This window comes from Mustela lutreola, chromosome 3 (genome assembly GCF_030435805.1).
Source record: "Mustela lutreola isolate mMusLut2 chromosome 3, mMusLut2.pri, whole genome shotgun sequence".
NCBI classification, from domain to species: domain Eukaryota; kingdom Metazoa; phylum Chordata; class Mammalia; order Carnivora; family Mustelidae; genus Mustela; species Mustela lutreola.
Window position 1 is genome coordinate 185,816,591 of NC_081292.1, and position 20,137 is coordinate 185,836,727.

Here is a 20,137-nt window from a genome sequence, read left to right on the forward strand (position 1 = left end):
TACAGTATGTGCACATACTGTATCTATTGCTGGAGTGAGCTGTTAGTTGACAAGGATACATGGGGAAGACTGTTAGCAAATTGGTACATTTAACCCTGCACATGTCAGATTGTTAACAAAGCCTGTTGTTCTAGTTACTACTCATGTAAATTAAAGCATTGCCCTTGAGTATTGATATAAATCAAGTATTTGGGGGATTCAGATGTACAATGACAACTTTTTTTTAATGGCTAAAAAAGACATTTCTTAAGAAAAATTCCTTTTTGAAAATATGGCATGAACTCAGATATAAGTGAATTCGCTGATTGGCCTTCCCCAGTGCAGACTGCCCATCTTACTTATAACATAAAAATTCTAGGAAGATAATGCCAGTTAGTCTCTATACTGCTGTTGAGCTACCCCTAGAGTAGTGCCTGTTCGACACTTAGAGGATAGAGTGCCGTTTTTAATTAGGGCAAGCTCCATTTCTTTTTCAAAGACATTACCATTTGTTCAGCAAAAATAAATTTTTTTTTTTTTTTTTTAGGTTTTTTTTTTTTTTTATTTTTAAATTTTTTTTTTTATTTTTAAATTTTTTTATTTTTTTTTTTAATTTTTTATAAACATATATTTTTATCCCCAGGGGTACAGGTCTGTGAATTTTAATCAAATGCTTAAATAATTTTTATTCCTGGAATAGCTTCCTTTCTTTCTGGGCTTGATTTTTAACAAAAATAATTTCCAATATTTAATTTTTCCCTTAAAGAGAAAAAAAAAGTCACCATTCCATTGGACATTTCTATTCCTAATCACTTATTTTTAAGTCTTAACAGAAACAACTGATGTGAACTTTACTTCTTTACTTTTAGTTAGGCTCTTGAGTTCCCAAGTCTTTAGAATCTGGGAAAGGTTTTAAAGCACTCTGTCTGGTTCAAGAACATTTTGGGGTGATTTTGTGCATGAACAGACAAACAAGTAATTAAATGACAAAAGCAGCATCTTTGTCTCTTATGCTATAAGAATAATTTTCTATACTGTAGCCATTTTCTCCTTGAATTAACCTTTTGTTTTTGTCTGCAAACCCTGAAATGCGATCTGGTTTAATTATTTTCTGACTCCTTAGTGCGCTGCTGGTCGTGCAGAAGGTTTATCCACGTGTCACAACTAACGAAGGTTTCAAAACTCTCCATAAATCTGTGAAACATCTGCTGTACACTCTGGACTCCCCAGCTCAAGGTATTGTACTTCCATCTTACTGTATTCAATTATGTGACATGAAGCCTGTTAGGAATATAAAGCGGAGTGCCACTGAAGCAATCATTTATAGATGATACCATTCTTGGGTAGGCAAATATGCCTGGACTAAATCTGGATCTCTAGCTAATCAAAGAAAGGAAGAAATGGCTGAAAAAGAGGCTGTGACTTTCTAGAATGTTTATATTTAGGTGAAAATGATTTCTCTTAGCTTGTAAAACTGTGTTTATACTTGGTATGTAAAATACTGGGACCAAGCCTCAACAAATAGATTCCTACCACTTTTTGGAACAGAAGCCTATACTGAATTGCAGGATTTTTACCCTCATTTCCAAATTTTGGCTTTTTAATCAGGATGAATTTTTCATTGGTAAAAATGTATCCCTCAGGGTGCCTGGGTGGCTCAGTTGGTTAAAGCCACTGCCTTCGGCTCAGGTCGTGATCCCAGGGTCCTGGGATTGAGCCCCCCACCGGGCTCTCTGCTCAGCAGGGAGCCTGCTTCCCTTCCCGTCTCTCTCTGCCTGCTTGTGATCTCTGTAAAATAAATAAATAAAATCTTAAAAAAAAATGTATCCCTCAACCAGCCATCTTGAAAATACATGATGCACATTCGTGTTTGAATATATTGGTATAAATCTGCTGTCATTCCCAGTAAGATAAGCTATCGCATGTTGCTAGTGAGTCATACCATGTCACCTTTGCATGGATGCAATAGCATTACATACCGCCTGCATGGATGTACACAGATCTATACATGCAGACACATACAGACAAAAATTTAGGGCCATTAAGAATAAGTCTCTACTTTCAAGTACCAGGTAAAATGTGTGGTTAGCATTTTCTCTTCCGAATGAGTTTAAAATTATGTTCTCTCAGCTGAGTTTGTCAGCTTTCAAATATGTGGATTTTATCTTTAGATTACAAAGTACGAAGTCTGAGAGCATCAGGTCACAAGCTGATTGTTCATTATACTCTTGCTCATTAAGCTGTTAGTTTTCATGCGGATGCAGGTTTGGATAGGCTTTGAAGAATTCTCATTGGATGGTCTGACATATCGTTGCAAACCAATTTCTGTAAGGCTAGAACATGTTTTATATCTACAATTACAGAATTAATGACTAGGTTGCAAGATTGATTGTTGTTAAATTTAATGGTCCTGACAAACATTGGGAAAAAATGCTTGCTCTTAAAAAAAAAAAAAAAGAAAAAGAAAAGAAATGGTCCAGGCCAGGAAACCAGACCGTACTAACAAACACTAATTATATCCTCTCTATTTTTTTTATTTGCATTTTGAAGACTTGAGAACTTCGAGTTTCTTCCTACCAGTCTTTTTCTTTTCATCTTCAGACTCAACACCTTATAATTACATAAAATAAAGGGATAAAGTTAAAAAAATTCTTACAAAGGACAAAAGCCCATCAATGGTCTGCTTAGAAGCCACAGAAGTAAGCAGCACTTCTAATTAACTGAGGCTTCAAAACACTTTCCCTGGCAAACAGTACAGCTCAGTTTTCAGTATTTAAGAATGGCCATGTCTCATGTCTGTGTATATGCTAATGATTTTGGAATGTATCAAAACATGTCTTTGGATGGTCAAGTTGACCAGGAAAGACTGATTCAAAGACATGTGTTGCTGTTTATAAAATTTGAGGGGCTTACAGTCATTTTTTAAAATTTCCTACACTTGTGACTTCATCCATGTGATGATTAATACAGTAGCATTAAAGTCAGTTCCTGAAAGTCATTAGCCCATAATCCCTACTTGCTTTGGTGGAAATTTTTTGGTCTTTGAAAAATTCTTCTAGGTATTTCTGGGAATTCTTTAGCGAACTAAAACTTACTGAAGGCTGAACCAGTGACCTTAGTTCAACAATGCAGGGGTCTCTAGCCCCAGGAACAGATACCTGCCATGTTTCCAAGGCGAGCTGGTGCTTAGTCTTCAGGGCTTTTTTAGCAGTATTGTGGAAACAGCACACTTCTCCTTTGGCTTTGTGCTAAGTTAAGCAGGAGTGGGGCAGTGTTTCACAGTATAGTTGCCTGGGCTCTCTCTAATGTATGGCAGGGTTCAGATAGCTTTGAAAGTCTCATACCACTCTTTCAAAGAAGGAAAATAAGAAGTAGTACTTTTTGTGTCAGTGCTAAGTGCTTTATTATCTTAAATCACTTTCTTCATGAAAAGAAGTCTATGAGATAGAAATATTATTTTGTTGTACAGACAAAGAAACTGAGGCATAGGGAGACTGGGCACTTCACCAACGTTAGCCACCCAGCAGGTTACCGAACTAAGATTAGAACCTGGATCTGTCTGTCCCCAAAGCCAGTTGCCGTGAACTCTTTGCCAGATGACCTTACTCACATTTACTTCCTGGGACACATACATACCTGATTCCAAGATGCTTCATGTGGTCATGCAAGTACCCGCCATCCTCAGACCTCAGAACAGCTCCCACTTTCAGCTGCTCAATAGTTGGACTCATCATGACAGATTCCTTCCCACATAAGTTTTTCTTCACCCATCTCCCATTCCTTTCTACACACTGATTCTTGCAGACCTTTCCTGTCCTCTCTATCTGAGACTGAACACACTTTAAGATTTCTTTAGGTGACTCCTCAGCAACCATGACAATATAGGAACTCTAATAAAGAGGAAGGAGATTGTCTCCTAATATCCTGTGTTAGGGATGGAAAACTCAGTTCTGCCCCAGTCAGGATCCCTGCCTCAGTTCATATGCTTTAGTATTTCTATTTGTAAACACTGAGTTTTGAAAACAGAGATTATCTTTGTGACTCATTGAAGTTTGCTCTTTTGCAAAGTAGTAAATGATCCTTACTGATGAAGAGGTTATCTGTGCACTAGATTTCTTTCTGTTTTAAATATGCCTAATCCTACAAATAAAAAAGAAGTAAAATCTTATTTTTTAACAATCCGTAAAGCTTTCCACTTCATAAAGCCTATTTAGTACATTATTTCTTCCAAGATATTTTATAGTCCAGAGGGAAAAGTGACCAGGTCCCTACTCATTGTCAGGTTACAAAGTTAATTTCTATTAGTTACTCATTTTAATTGCTTGATGAGGAAGAAAAACTCCATAACCATTTAGTATACAAAAGCCAATAAACTTTCTCAGCATTACATAAGAATTCAAACTGAGCAAGATTTGATCTTAGAAAAATGGTTTATATACTTTTACATTGGAAATGTATGAATCTTAACAGAACTCTATCCCTGATTCTTCTAAATAAGCATGCCAACAAGCAATAGGTATTACCACTATTAATTAGGTTTATTTTTTCTGGGTATCTTCATTCTTGTTTCTTTAGCTCACTAATGCATTGCTATCTCTAGAGTAATAAAATTCAGCTGCATCTTGAGCAGAGCACAGGAAAACTCTGCTCTGCTGAACAGGAAAACTGAAAAAGACCCTGTGCTAGGTACTAGGAAAGGTGCAAACATGACTCACATACCACTGATACAGAGGTGGACGAGGAGGTCTTTCATTTAGTGATAGTCTCTTTTACACACATAATTTAAATAAACATCGATCAGCACCAGAAAAGTATGGATGATTGCATAGTTTTGCAATAGGACCTTTATGGAAAGCCTTTAAAGCACACTAACTAGGGACAATGGGAGAACTCTTAATGCAAGTAATAAAATATCCTATTGAAAGAAATTAGATCAGTGTTAAAAATACCAGCACTGAAATATACTGGATTATAAGGAATAAGTAGTGTCTCAAGAGGAGCCTGCAAGAATTGATCCCTTTTCCCTAAAGGGCTGAGTGAAAGCTTTGGATTTACGGTTTTTATTTATGCAGTAGCCATTAAAGTACTCTCATGTTCAATTTTTCATGTGAATACTGTTGCACACTTATTTTTTTATGATACAGTGTTATGTGGCAAGCTGAATCAGCAACCTATTTAACATCGAGGGGCAATTCACAGTGTTGAATTAGACCTTCCCATATGGTTTCCATTAGTTAGTGATTGCCTTCCACACTTTGAAACTTCATATTATTTGAGACCACTAACGGTTCTGTTAATACGACCCAATTTGCATTCACAGCTGCATTCAGTTGAAATCAGTGACTGCTTTTTGAAAGTATAGATTTGTGGAAAATATAGATTTGTGATAGCAGATGTTTCCTAAGGCTACATTCTTGACAACTGAAGGCAAAAAAATCCAGTGACCTGGAAGACTGAAAATTGGGCCTCATTTGTTTAACAAATCATGTGGTAGACACAATCTGTATTATAGTATTCAAGAGTCATCTGTGCATACAGTTCTTAGGATAAAATAATGTCATGTTTGACAGAGAATTTCTTAGAAATGTATGTGCTTGACCATTGAGGTTATTCTGATTAGCAGGTACATATTACCTATAAATATCCTGAATGTTTCCAACAGAAAAAAGATAGATATATTTTATAATATCTTTTGCAGAAAAATTCTGCAGATTATTCTGCATTTTCTTCCCATTTATTTACCTGTGATGATTTTTGCTACAAAAAAATAAATCCTTGAAGCAAATATGTTAAGTGCTTACTTCCATAAATGTCATTTCTGTAGGTGGCTCTGATAATGTGACGCATGTGTGGCACGAGGAAGATGGGCAGTTACTGTCCCCAAGCAGCTTGGCTGCACAGTAAGTCTTTCTTTGTTGTTTGTTTCTACACTAGTAGGTAACTTGTCTGAATAAGCAATCAACACAATTTATAAATTTATATAATTCATTTATCAGTTTGTAAAACTTTGAAATAGAAAAATCCACTATTGACTAACCAAGAAAGGCACATAGCTCAAAAGTAGTAAAGTTAAAACTTATTTTTTCATATTATCCAGGGACATTTCTGGAGACTGAAACATGAGCTTCTCTTTTTTCAGTTGTAATATTGTATATAACTAGATCCATAGTGTCCTGTCTGGATGGTTATTTTATATCTCTGAGGAAAATCTAGGTGGAGGTCGAATTTCCAACTTTTTTAAGGTCTTTCATTATAAAACTTGTATAAGCATCCAATTTTTCACATTGTGACTTATTTTATTTTTTAAAAATCACAGTATTTCTTATGCCAGTCAAGATAATACAAAATTTGTTTGCTTCTGTAGCATTTGTGTAGGTAAAACTGTTTATAGGTAATTTAATTTTGGACTCTTATTGGGGCATGTAAATATGTTGTCCTAGAAATAGGCAGTGGAAATGACAACAGTAGCATTGGCTTCTGAAGACCATTAATGTGAGCAGTGCTCTGAAGTAACTGTACTAGTCAACGTGGGGAATGAATGCGGGCGCCTGTGGAAGCTGACTGAAGGAAATTCCTGTAACTCAAGGCAAATTTAGAGACTAGGTGGCCTGTTATGTAAACATTGTTTTGGCCCGATAAAGTATACTATTGACATTTTTTTAATTTCAGTCCTGAAAGATAAATTTCTGTGCTAATGGAAATTTGTACAAATAAAAGCAAATAGTAGGACTTATTTTTAGCCATTTTTTTTTTCTTTCTGAAATACGATCTATGCAGTTGTTTATAAACTTTCTATTATTTGATGAGAAGTTCCAACTCTGGATAAATTCTAGGCAAATTCCATAAACAGCCACCTTGTAGGTCTGTTCCCACATTTCTCCTCCCCTAAGGTGGCTGAACCAGGTGTTCTTTCCAGAGCAATCAAGCAACCTTGTAAAATTTCTCCCTAGCTAGGATGCCGTGTTCCAAAAAGTTGGGCTTTTATCCACATTCCTTATAGAGCTGTCAAAAATACTTAAAAAAAAAAAAAAAACCAAACCCAAAAAACAAAAACAAAACCTTTGTATTGAAACAACTGTATGCTTATTGTTGAAACCAGGTACCTTTTTATCAGAGCCTTGAGACATTCATAGCATTGATAACACTAGCACTTCAGACCACAAATTCCAGAAACAGTGTACTTGCTGGCAGCTAGCTGACAGTTTATTAGAAAGAATTCAGTACTTTTAAGATGGTTCTTGTTGAGGTTGATGAAATTAAGGGATTTTTTATCTTTGGAGATCCTTTCCATTCCCATTTTAAAATAGTCACAGAGTGGCAATATTTGGCATAAAATAAAGGAATTTTTTGGTCTAGAATTTTCTAAAGAAGCTGCTTAAAAATATTTTTCCCTCATTGCTCTTCTCTCTTCTTCTTTCTGTCCTTAGGTTATTATTTGTATTATTCTGATGGTATATGTGTGCACACTCACAAGCTCATCCTTCATTGCAAACATTCTTGGAAAATAATAGGATTGTATACAAAAGATACATAAATAGTTTAAAAGAATAATTAGATTTTTATGCTAAAGCAGTGGCACATACATATGGAATCTTAATTTTCAGAGTATATTAAATGTAATCACCAAAATCTTGACAGTCAAATGTTCTTCCTGAAGCTAAGAGAATGGCTTAGATAATATTTCAAGGTCACTTTTAGTGCAACCTTCTTCTGCTTCTATTTTAAGCTTGAAAATTCACCATGAGAATCCCTTGTGTTATTCCACATAGGTTAGATCTGTATTTCCATATTGTGCACTATACCAGGATGCAAATGGTTCTGTGCTATAGTAACTACAACACATGGAAATGGTTACTTTTTTTTTTTTTTTAGTGTGGAAGCTGTCAATTGTATTTATTAATTTTTTTTAAGATTTTATTTATTCATAAGAGAGAGAAAGAGCAGAGTGAGAGAGAGCACAAGTGGATTATGGGGCAGAGGGAGAAGCAGACGCCCCGCTGAGTAGGGAGTCCCTCAAGGCTCAATCCCAGCACCCTAAGATCATGACCTGATCTGAAGGTGGATGCTTAACCCACTGAGCCACCCACTTCATCTTTATTTTTATTTATTTTTTTTTATTTATTATTTTTTTTTAGTTTTACCATTTTATTTTATTTTTTTTTTTAATTTTTTATTTTTTATAAATATATATTTTTATCCCCAGGGGTACAGGTCTGTGAATCACCAGGTTTACACACTTCACAGCACTCACCAAATCACATACCCTCCCCAATGTCCATAATCCCACCCCCTTCTCCCAAACCCCCTCCCCCCAGCAATCTTCAGTTTGTTTTGTGAGATTAAGAGTCACTTATGGTTTGTCTCCCTCCCAATCCCATCTTGTTTCATTTATTCTTCTTCTACTCACTTAAGCCTCCATGTTGCATCACCACTTCCTGATATCAGGGAGATCATATGATAGTTGTCTTTCTCTGCTTGACTTATTTAGCTAAGCATGATACGCTCTAGTTCCATCCATGTTGTTGCAAATGGCAAGATTTCATTTCTTTTGATGGCTGCATAGTATTCCATTGTGTATATATACCACTTCATCTTTAAATGAGGGTCAGCTATCTGGCCAATTAACTATGCTCTGAGTGCCATGTTAGAGACTTCTCTTGCTGTAGATTGTTTTTTCTCTTTAAAGTTCTTCAAGGATCCCGTGGAATAGACCCACATTTCAAATACCCCTAAGGGTATTTAAAATGCTTTGACATTAATGGGAACATTTTTCTACATGTTTATTTAGCTATACCAGGATAAGGCTCTTTCCTTAGTATTTGAATAAAATCTAAGTTAAAAATCTGACAGAATTAGTTAATTTATATATTGTGCAGTTTGATTCAAAGTCGATGATCCCCAGATCAGTTATTGACATTTATGCTATCTCTCCTGTCCATGAAACTCAATCACAGACACTAAGGGAAGGTGTTACAAAGTAAAGAGATGCAGCCTCATAGTTGAAGTGACAGGGCACACACAACACACACGTATTTACTCACTCTAATGATGCCTCAGAAATCCTAGACTGTATCTCATATGCCATTCAGGCTGAAGGGAGACCTGAAAGTGGTTAATTTGGAAACATTAAATTGGTTGCGTAAAGAAAAGGAAGGAACTTTTCTTTTTTTTTTTTTTTAATATTTTATTTATTTATTTGACAGAGGGAGAGAGATCACAAGTAGGCAGAGAGGTAGGCAGAGAGAGAGGAGGAAGCAGGCTCCCTGCTGAGCAGAGAGTCCGATGTGGGGCTCGATCCCAGGACCCTGGGATCATGACCCGAGCTGAAGGCAGAGGCTTAACCCACTGAGCCACCCAGGCGCCCCAGGAAGGAACTTTTCATGGTTGAATTATATTCCACTAGTTTTTAAAGTCACAATTAAATAAATTTAAATTTATTTGAAGAATGTTTTAGGTGGGGGCGCCTGGGTGGCTCAGTGGGTTAAGCCACTGCCTTTGTCTCAGGTCATGATCTCAGGGTCCTGGGATCGAGCCCCGTATCAGGCTCTCTGCTCAGAGGGGAGCCTGCTTCCCCCTCTCCCTCTGCCTGCCTTTCTAACTACTTGTGATCTGTCTCTGTCAGATAAATAAAATCTTTAAAAAAAAAAAAAAGAATGTTATAGGTGGAAGGGATTAGCAAGTCATTCAGCCCCCCACATCTCATTTTACAGGGGAAGGAACTGAAGCCCAGAGGGGTTTTCAGATTTAGAGGAGACAAAAGAAAAAGAAAAGAAAGACATATAAGACTAGTAAGTTACACTTACATTGAAAAATTATTTATCATTAAAAAAAGGAAAAATTATTCATTGTTTATCTGAAATTCATTTTTTAAAGATTTTATTTATTTGACAGAGAGATAGCACAAGTAGGCAGAGCAGCAGGCAGAGGGAGAGGGAGAAGCAGGCTCCCCGCTGGGCAGGAAGCCTGACGTTGGATTTGATCCCAGAACCCTGGGATCATGAACTGAGCTGAAGGCAGCCGCTGAACCAGCTGAGCCATCCAGACAGATTTAACTGGGACTCCTGTATTTCATCAGGCTACCTTAGCCCCATAATTTTTTTTCTTTCATATGAATGTGCCTAAAAATAATATTATGATCACTTATGACTGGATATTAAAAAAACTAAACCTAAAGATAATTCCCATAGAGAAGTAAGCACTCAGAGGGTGCAGAGCGAGTGTGCCCTTTAGGCCAGATGGAGGAAGATGTTCTACTTCACAGTTTTAATGCCCACTTCAACCAGTGCCAAACAACCAGGGACTTAAATGATCTCAATAAAATAGCTTTATCCTCTTTTTATATGACTCAGTTTATATATTCTTTTCTAATTCTGTAGGCTCCTACTACTGGAAAGCTTTGAAGATGCTGTCTTAAATATATCTGCAGATAGTCCTTACATTCCTTACTTGGCATGTGTGAGAAATGTCACTGACAATTTGGCCAAGGGATCACAAGGTAATACTCTTCTTACTACTCAAAATGCTGCTTAGGGTTCTAATTCTGTTTTAAGACATTTGCTTAAAAAATAAAAAGAAGGGTTTTTAAAAAATTTTAGTTTCCATATGTATGAGTTTCAGTTTGGTAGTTTGGTATATGAAGGTAATATTAATTGTGATATTATATTGTTACTTCTGTTCCTGCTGCGGGTACTTCTGGTCACCTGGAGAAACTTTAATGTGCAATGACCACGTAACAGAAAATATGATAATGACCACCCAGACAAACTTGCCAAGTTCCTGGAATTATTAGTAGTTCATATAACCCTTCATGGCATTTTCTGTATCCCTAATAATCTTATATATCAAGAAATAATGAAGAATGAGCAGGTGTAAATTATTTATAAACAAAGGATTTTTGTGTGGCAGACTGTTTTTACCTACATCCTTATACACCTTATTTTCAATTTTCTGCCTTCCTGGACAGTCATTAAGATGGCATTTAATCAGACGTCTCTTTTCCTTTTTCAAGAGAAAATCTTGATTTTCTCACCTTTTCCAAAGGGTCTACATTCACTTTGCTCACACCAAAATAATTTCTTGAGACTTAATGGCAAGAAATGGCACAGCAAATATTTAAGCATGGTGTCTGTTTACTAGGCATGAATTAATCAAGGTTGGAAGGGCATATATATGTCACAGTGATTATGCAATCTAGTCTTCCCCAAACACTTCAACTTAATAGTATATTCAAAAGTCAGAGATCAAAGCAGATTCAGTTCACGAAGAGCCAAAAGTGCGTAGTACCTTTGCTAGAAATATTTTTGTCTCTAAGCAGAATATCTATGAATATTTTAAAAATAATGAACTCTGTAGTCTCCATGGTTCAAGGAAAGGTTAAATTTTCACTTGTCTTATATTTAGATTGAACTAGGCCATTATCTTAGGAAAAACTTAGCAGTAAATTAGGATAAAGGTGTTTTTCAAATGGGCTTCCTAAGTGACCTTGCAGTTCACATAAGGTAACTCTTTACTCTTCCTTTACAGAAAATTTAAGACTCCTGCAGTCCATGATTTCATTTAAAAAATCTTTTCTTCAAGATGGTTTTTATGAGGATTACTTTTCTTCAGTTCCTGAAGTCCTGAAATCAACAGTAAGTCGTGAAAGAAAAAATAAATAAATAAACCATGACATTTTCTATAATACTCTGGCAAGGTATATTTTCAGTTTAAGTTTTAAATCTATGTCTTTATAAATATGGGTCCTATTTTGACTATATTAATGCCAGAAAAGGGGGAGGACAAAAGTGTTCTTATGCTATAAAATGGCATTTTGTTCTTAATTGGTGGATATCTCTATATATGAAGTGACCCATAAAGGCCTAATTATAGTATTCACATACAAAAAGGGATGGCTAATAATATGGTTATCTCATTAAGCTTTGTAATTTCAGAATAGTATTCATAATATGATTTCCAATTTAAGTTTGCCTCAGTTTTTAAAAGTATAAACGTTGCTCTTAAAAGCTGGTGTTTAGACTTTCGTGTGCAGAAATCTCAGAAGTTGACTAACCTATTTTTATTGTCATCAGCAGTAGAAAGTAATAAATTATATTAAGATGTATGATATTAAAGGAGGGAAAGCAGTAGAAAAAAATTTTAAACTCTGAAACTTGAATTGGTTCAAATTTATCTATTATTCTTTGTTTAGCTCATGCATATAGTATATAGGTTATCGTGATATTTCACATCATTTCTTAAATAACCCTATTAAAATTTGAAAATAGCTTTCCTAGTAAGAACAGCAGTTTAACTGAATTTATGCAGGCAGGGATAAAGCAAAATTATAACTGGTTTATTCAGGGCAAGCAAGATGACTTTCTGTGTAGTCAACATGGTCTAATTAAGTAGGCATCCAAAACATATGTCCATGTGTAGTACAAGTAGGTAATGCTAGTAAGATTACCTACATTTTGTCCTGGTCTTCTACACAAATCAAAATTTCTAATGCATCTAATTTAGCAGTATCTTAATTTGTTTGTGCAAATGAAAAGGAAGTTATGCATTCATCTGGAAAATTCCTACTCATCCTTCAAGGACAAGTTTAAATGTCACTTCTATAATATTAGAGTATTGCCTTTCTCCCTGCTTCTCAGCCAGGATAATGGCTTTGTGTGCACATAATATTTATCCATTCATTCATTCAATCCATCATCTATGGTCCCATAACACTAATCTATTTATTCAAAAGACATAATCTGTAACCCCAAAGTCCTTACACCAATCCACTGTAGCAGATGGGAAAGCAGACCAATAATCATAACACAGTGAAATAAGCCTTGTGGCATGTGGATGGACAGGATTCTGTGTATGGAAGTGTGAGATTGAACTTTGGGGGATGAGGGTGGAGAGAAGAAATCGCATGGAGGACATAATGCTTGCTCTTAATGGGCAGAGTGGGATTAGGTTGCAGTCCTGCATTTCACACACACAGACCTACATTTGTTAAGACAGAGGTGTGAACCTGAAGGACAGACATGTTCCCTTCTGGAGTATAAGGTGCCTATGGGAGAGACAGGAAAGGGAACTGCAGAGAGACAGGGCCCAGATCCGTCTACTTAGTCACCAAGTTTGAATCTTGTCTGGAAAGTTGTGCATTTGATAGGAAGTAAAATTTTCATTTTAGAAAGAGGTCGCTCTTGCAGAACTATACAGGACAGAATGGAGAAAAGCCAGGTAGGTGATTTTAGCAGTAACCTAAGCAAAAAGTGAGCCCTGCACTTTGTCAGTGGCAGAAAGAGAAGGAAGAGACATTTGAAGAATGGGGTGTAGGAGGTTAGGTGACACAACACAGCAGCCAGTGGGCATAAGCGAGAGGAGTCTGATAGCAGTGAGATTTCTGACTATTGAAACTTACTACTTAGCTTTATAGCATGATGTGTGAGTAAGGTCTGTTTCCCTCCCTAGAGGGTAAATTCAGATAAAATGTTGCCTTTTGTATCTCTAAAGTCCCATATTTGCCACATAGTAGGAGCTCAAGATAACTCATGGATGTGTGAACAAATGAGGGTGTGAAAAGAGAGTCTGGTGGTGTAGTTGTGTCACCTGGACAATTTTTCACTGTGGTTCTCAACTTGTGAAGTAGCGAGGCAGCACAAAATGTACACCAGGGAAATTGGAACAATCCATTCTCAATCATTTACACTCATGGAATGGGAGATAGATGTGAGAATAATTTAAAACAGCATCCACGTTTTGAAGATACTGCTCCACTGGGGGGTTACATTATGAAAAAAGTTCTAGAAGCCACAGAAGTGGAAATAAACACAATCCTGTCACTTGTGTAGAAAATCTGTTGTCATTTACAAGTATGGCTGCTATTTTTAGTTGACAGAACCCCTACATTCCAGGACTGTAAGCTCCCCGAGGACATTGTTAAGTCTGTTCCTCTTCTGTTGTATTCTCAGCACCAGGTGTATGGACACATGGAAAATGTCCAGTGTGTATCACTGAAAGAATGAAGATAAATTCTTACAGTTTTACAGCAGGAGATGATTTTAACTTTCTTGCTTTGCCTTCTCTGGTAATTAGTATCTTAATTGTGACAGTTAGGGCCTACCTGTTCTAAAACTTGACTTGTGGCATTTCTAAGAAGGTTTAGATCCTCCAAAATGTCAAATGCTTGTCATTCAAAAGTGACTTCTCCTGTTCCTACCCCTCTTTTCTAGTCCTAACATTGAACTTCTCCTGAGCTTTTATGTTTTCTCCTTTGTTCATTGTAAGAAGGAAGGCTTCCTGATTGGGGAACTGCACATAAAGTGGATATTCCCCAGATTGTGCAGAAATATGGGTAACACAGTATTTTTATTGTAACACCTTTAATTTTTTAAATAAGTTCTTTTCCCCTGCATTTACTTGCCAAGAGCCCAGGAGCATTGCTGTTTTATCAGTTTTATACCTATGATATTTTGAGATTTTTTTTTTTTTTTTTTGAGGTGGGGTGGGTGCAGAGGGAGAGATAGAAAGAGAATTTTAAGCAGGCTCCATTCCCAGCGTGAGCCCAATGCAGGGCTCAATCTCACAACCCTGAGATCATGACCAGAGCTGAATTCAAGAGTTGGACACCCAATCAACTGAGCCCCAGGTGCACTGATATTTTGAGTTCTTATTTAAATGTAACTTAACGTTTCTGTTTCAGATGCATTCAGGGACCAGGGGCACTGGGGAATACAGTCACAGCTGGACATGGAGTTAGTTATGGGTCATTGTTCAAGTTTGACCTGAGCTTCTCTTCACTATGTGGACCAGGGTCATGATAAAGGAGAGAAGGACTCTACATGAGGTTCTGACAGACCCACAATCTGGATTTGACACATACTTTTGAAGAGAGAATTTTAATTCTTTGAATTTATGATTATTAATGATCCATGAAGCTTCTAAAAATTTAATGCCTGCATTGCTTTTAGAGGAAAGTAATAAATAATGACAAATACTGAATGACTATCTGGTTGCTCCTTGATGCCCCACAATGTATTCCACATGGACCCTGAATTAACCCTTATTTCAGAGAACCAATTCTACTTCAGTAGCATGGCTACACTTCCAATTTCTCCTTCAATAATTTTTATGTTAGCAAGCAAGGATTATACTGTATGGACTTTTACTGGTTTCTTACACATGTATGTCAAACTTGCATTAAAAAATATATTTGGGCCAAAATATATACATACATATTTATTTAGGTCTCTACTGAGTAAAAGTCTCATATTTACTATACCCTCAAAGCTTGATTAAAACAAATTTATTGGGCTACCAGTATTTATCCTTTTATGTATGAAATCACTAAAAGCCACTGGATGATGTGGCAGGAAGCCTTGGCTCCATTCATTAAAAATTCAATCATATCTAGTATTTGGAAAATCAAAGGAAGGAATAGAATGGCAAACACGGAGTTACAGCTGATAAAACAATGGGACCTGTAATGGAAGTTTTCTCACAGCAGAGACTAGTGAGTAGAATTTTAATATGCATGAGGCTATTTTAGGTAGTTCAAAGCCAGAAGTCAATTAGAATATTAAATACAGTAAAAAATAGACCAATGATATTTACTATCTAAGATGATCAGTGTTTAATTGCTCCTGCCTCCATGTAGTTACTATAAATCTTTCATCTAAGACACATAATTGTGCCTTTCCCATTTGATATATGGAAAGAAACATCCCTAAACATTTGCTTGGATCATAAAATATTTCATTTCCATTGAAATGCAACTTCTGATTGAAATTGAGTTGCAATGAATGACACATGCATTTGCTTCCTTAAGTGTTGCTCCAAATTATTTGACCTTCCTCTCTCTTTCTCTCTCTCTCTCTCTTTCTCTTTTTTTTTTTTTTTTTTTTGAGAGACAGAGGAGGGGGAGGGGCAGAGAGAGAGAGAGAGAGAGAAAGTATCTTAAGCAGACTCGACACTCAGCATGGAGCCCAATGTGGGGCTTCATCTCATGACCCTGAGATCAGGACGTGAGCTGAAATCAAGAGTTAAATGCTTAGCTGACTGAGCTCAGGTGCCCCAAATTATTTGACTTCTTAAAAGGAATAGCTCCAGGGTAGCTTCTAAGCACAGCAGAACTTTTAAGTACTTCCAGAGAACAAAGGCACCCGGTTTTCCTCAGTAGATAAGAGGGTAGAAGATAATGTCCAAAACATTGCTGACACTTCTGAAAATCCAAGTTTATTCCCATCCATATTTTAAACACAATCTTATTAAAATGTACTCTTATTAAATGCAGTGATTCACATGCTGCATTTTTCAAAAGGCTTTTTTCTTGTCAATGATTTTTTTTTTAATTGTGGTAAAATACATGCAACATAAAATTTACCGCCTGAAGCATTTTTAACTGTACAGTTTAGGCCTGTTAAATCTCCAGAACTGTCTTAATCTTGCAAAACTGAATACCTGTACCTGTTACCATGATGCCCATTCCTCTCTGCCCCTAGCCCCTGGCAGCCACAGTTCTACTTCCTGTCGCTGTGAATTTGACTACTCTACAGTCCTCATTTAAGTGAAATCATCCAGTGTATTTGTCTTTTTGTGACTGGCTTATTTCACACAGCACAGGGTCCTCAAGGTTCATCCATGTTGTAGCATGTATCTGATACTAAGGCTGAGTAATATCCCATTGTGTATCTGTATACTACATTGGGTTTAGTTCATCTGTCAGTGGACACTTGGGCTGCTTCTGCCTCTTGGTTAGTGTGAACAATGTTGCTGTGGACCTGGGTACACAAATATTTGTTTGAAACCCAGCTTTCAGTACTTTGGGGTATGTACACAGAAGTGGGATTACTGAATCATATGGTGATTCTGTTTTTATTTCTGAAGAATCTCCATACTATTTTCCACAGTGGCCACATCATTTTCCGTCCAGCAGTGCACAAGGGTTCCAATTCCTGCACATCCTTCCCAACATTTTTTTTTCTTTCTTTCTTTTTTACTTAACAGTAGCCATCTTAATGTGTACAAGGAAGAAAGACTTTATTTTGCCAAACCCACTTTTCTGTCTGCCTTTCCACATGATTTAAAACCTAAACAAAAATATAAATTAGTTGAAGTATTTGTGATTTAAATGAGATAAAACTAAACCACCTCTTTTTTAACCATTGAGTCTACAAGATCTGAGTCCAGTTGGGAAATACAGGTTTAATAGGTCCAAGAGTTTTATAAAATTCTAAAGAAAGCAGTAAACTCAAATGACAGGATATAATGCTTTGCAGTAAAACTTGCCAAATGCCAACAAATTAAACACAAATGAACAATTTTTTTAAAGTAAATCAATTTTGGTTACTTATTATCAATTACCAAATATTTATAATAATGTAACTAATCTATTTCCTGCTCCTTCCCCATTCTGGAAAGCTGTCTCAGCTTCGAAACTTGACCGAACTTCTTTGCGAAGCTGAAACTTTCCGTCCAATAGAGAGAATGTGCCAGCTCTCTGACGTGAACTTTGGGAACCTATGTGAAGAAAGTGCGTTTCATGTGCAGCTGCTTGAAGCAGCAGAACTTGGCACCAAAATAGCAACCAACTTACTGTACCATGACAATATTATATCTAAAAAACTGAGGGATTTGCTTACTGGGGAGCCAAGCAAAATAGATTTAAATATGGATGGGTAAGTATCTTCATTGCCTGTTTCCTTGGTGAAACCCCTTCTCAGATAATTATGGATATGCTTAGTGTAGTTTCTTCTCCTCTTCTGCTTTGTTCCAGGTTTCTAGAACAGGCACTGCAAATGAATTACCTGGAAAATATCACACAGTTAATGCCGGCCATAGAAGCCATGCTGCATGTCAATAACAGCGCAGACCCATCTGAAAAACCAGGTTCTTCCCCATTCATATTTTTAAGTGCTGTCTTTTAAGAATGCATGTGATTTTCATGGTGCAGTTTAAGAAAGGCTTTTCTGAAGTTCCCAACCAAACCTACTTTGTATCTGCCCTTATACATGAGAAGTCCAAAGCTTTCAAATATGGTTACTTGTCTAAAATAAACACACAGAAAGCCAGCAGTGGATGAAATAGGGAAATTTGATTTCACAGCAAAAAGATCTTCGAAATTTTAACTAGTTAGACCATTCACCTTTTATTTCTCTGATATATTAAAGCGCATTAGCTAGGATGGAATTTATTTATTTCATGAAAATAATCTGATTTAAAAAATAAAAAAGATGCACTGCCATCTATAGAAATCTCAATTCAGAACCTATTAGTATTCTGAGCATGAGGCCCCATGCAATACGTTTCTTCTTTGCATAATACCTCAATACTGAAAAGAAAGGCATTCAGAATTTTGGACAACAGGCAGCCACAAAAATTTGAAAGGCAGTAAGTCCAAAAATAAAGAGGGTATATTTGCATGAGGGATACTTCATGAAGAAGTCAAAAGATATTTGCAGAATGAAGATTATAATCTGCTTAAGTCAAAATATCATTTGTTATGAGTGACCCAGATATGAAAAAATTATAATCAGTGTCCTAAAAAAGTTTGAAGTTAAACACGTTCTATATAAAAGTGAGGTAAGGACTATTAAAAAGTCCTTTACAAACTGTAAACTGGACAAAACTAAGGAAAAGTGCTATGCAGCATTAATGTTGCAGATTTAGCAAACCTTGTCCTAAGTTGACAGTATTATATGATCCGAGGTTGGAAAACATTTTGAATTTGTGTGATTTTTTAAATCAAATGGAGGGATATACATTTAGTGTATTAGGTGATCAAAGTCTGGGAAGAAACCATATATAGATTTTTTTTAATCAACCTTGTGTTGGAGACATCTAAGGAAAATTTATAACCCAGGACAATCTGTTACCTTGGGCCAATGATACCATAATTGGAACTAGTCTAAATCAGATAGAAACAGATCCTAAAGATGCAGAGTTTGCCAAAACTGAGAGACCTTTGCTCCTGACCCAAGACATGTATGTTGAGTGTATGTTTTAGTCTAGAAGGTTCCTCTAATGTTAGTACAACAAGTTAAAAAGAATTGCATTGCAACCAACACGCGTTTTCTTTCTTTTTTATTTTCTTGCAGGTCAGTTAATAGAAATGTTTAAGAATGTTGAAGAGCTGAAGGAAGAGCTGAGGAGAACGACAGGCATGTCCAACAGAAGTATCGATAGTCTGCTGGCCGTTCCTATCCCTGATAACAGAGCTGAGGTGGGATAAAATACATTTGTACTTAGAGCCAGATCTTAAAAGTTTAAATCATGTGTAATATTTGTTGAGCATCTACCAGTTAAACACTGAGAAGTTGCTCGCAGATCTGGTGCATTTTGCTTGCAAATGATAAAATTAGAGGCTCAATTTCTAGTGGGGTTAGAAGAAAAATCCTGAAGTAAGACAAGTTATCACTGTTTATTTCCTTTCCTTCTAGTTTTCCTTCTCCTTCATTTCCGCTCCTTTGTGCTCTCCTTTTCCTTACCTCTACATGGTTTTCTTAAATAAGTAGTGCCATCAATGATTCTGTATATGCATGACCACAGTCACGTTTTCTGAGATAAATTGGCACAGCCTGTTATGATCAAAGTCAGATTTCAGTAATCTAATTGGGAGAAAAAGAAAAGAAAAGAAAAGAAAACAGGCCACTTACAATTTGTTGAAATGAATGCTCAGTTTTGCTTTTTTAAAAGTCCCAAGACAAGACATAGTATGTAAAATAGATAGGATCCAGGGAACCCTGGGCAAGTTTGTGGATATAGTGAACATGTTTGGGTGTGAAAATTAATAATGTCATTTCCTTAGGATGATAATAGGGTTTTTCCACTTGAAATGTCTCTTCTTTTATCCCTTTCCCAAGTCCATTGTCTGAAAATGTCATAGAAATTTTCCAGAAGAACTGCAGAGTTTAAGGCCTCATCCATCCAAAACTTACGTGTGACAGAGTGTGTCATTTCTAAGCACAGCCCAGATATTCTCCAATATCGGATAAAGTTTTTTGAAAGCCTTGAAGACTGCCTTAGGGAAATATTTAGGTTTACTTGTGTCCTATTCATTGGTTCCCTCATACAAAACTAAAAGTACTTTGCCTTCCCTTTTTTTCCTCTTGCTCTAGCAAATAGTTATTGACCTTTTCCCTTTGATCTCACCTTTTACTCATTTTATCCTAAGATCTAATTTCAGTAA

The 20,137-nt window shown here is 36.3% G+C and overlaps 1 protein-coding gene across 1 annotated transcript in view; it reads left to right on the forward strand.

The window, feature by feature from the left end:
- ABCA12 (ATP binding cassette subfamily A member 12) overlaps positions 1-20,137 on the forward strand; it is a 170,932-nt gene that overhangs the window by 77,203 nt on the left and 73,592 nt on the right. Inside the window, exons 8-14 of the mRNA XM_059168127.1 lie at positions 1,103-1,215; positions 5,804-5,879; positions 10,356-10,474; positions 11,503-11,609; positions 17,371-17,627; positions 17,726-17,838; positions 19,047-19,171. Of these exons, the coding sequence (XP_059024110.1) occupies positions 1,103-1,215; positions 5,804-5,879; positions 10,356-10,474; positions 11,503-11,609; positions 17,371-17,627; positions 17,726-17,838; positions 19,047-19,171 (910 nt within the window). The remainder of the gene's footprint in view (positions 1-1,102; positions 1,216-5,803; positions 5,880-10,355; positions 10,475-11,502; positions 11,610-17,370; positions 17,628-17,725; positions 17,839-19,046; positions 19,172-20,137) is intronic.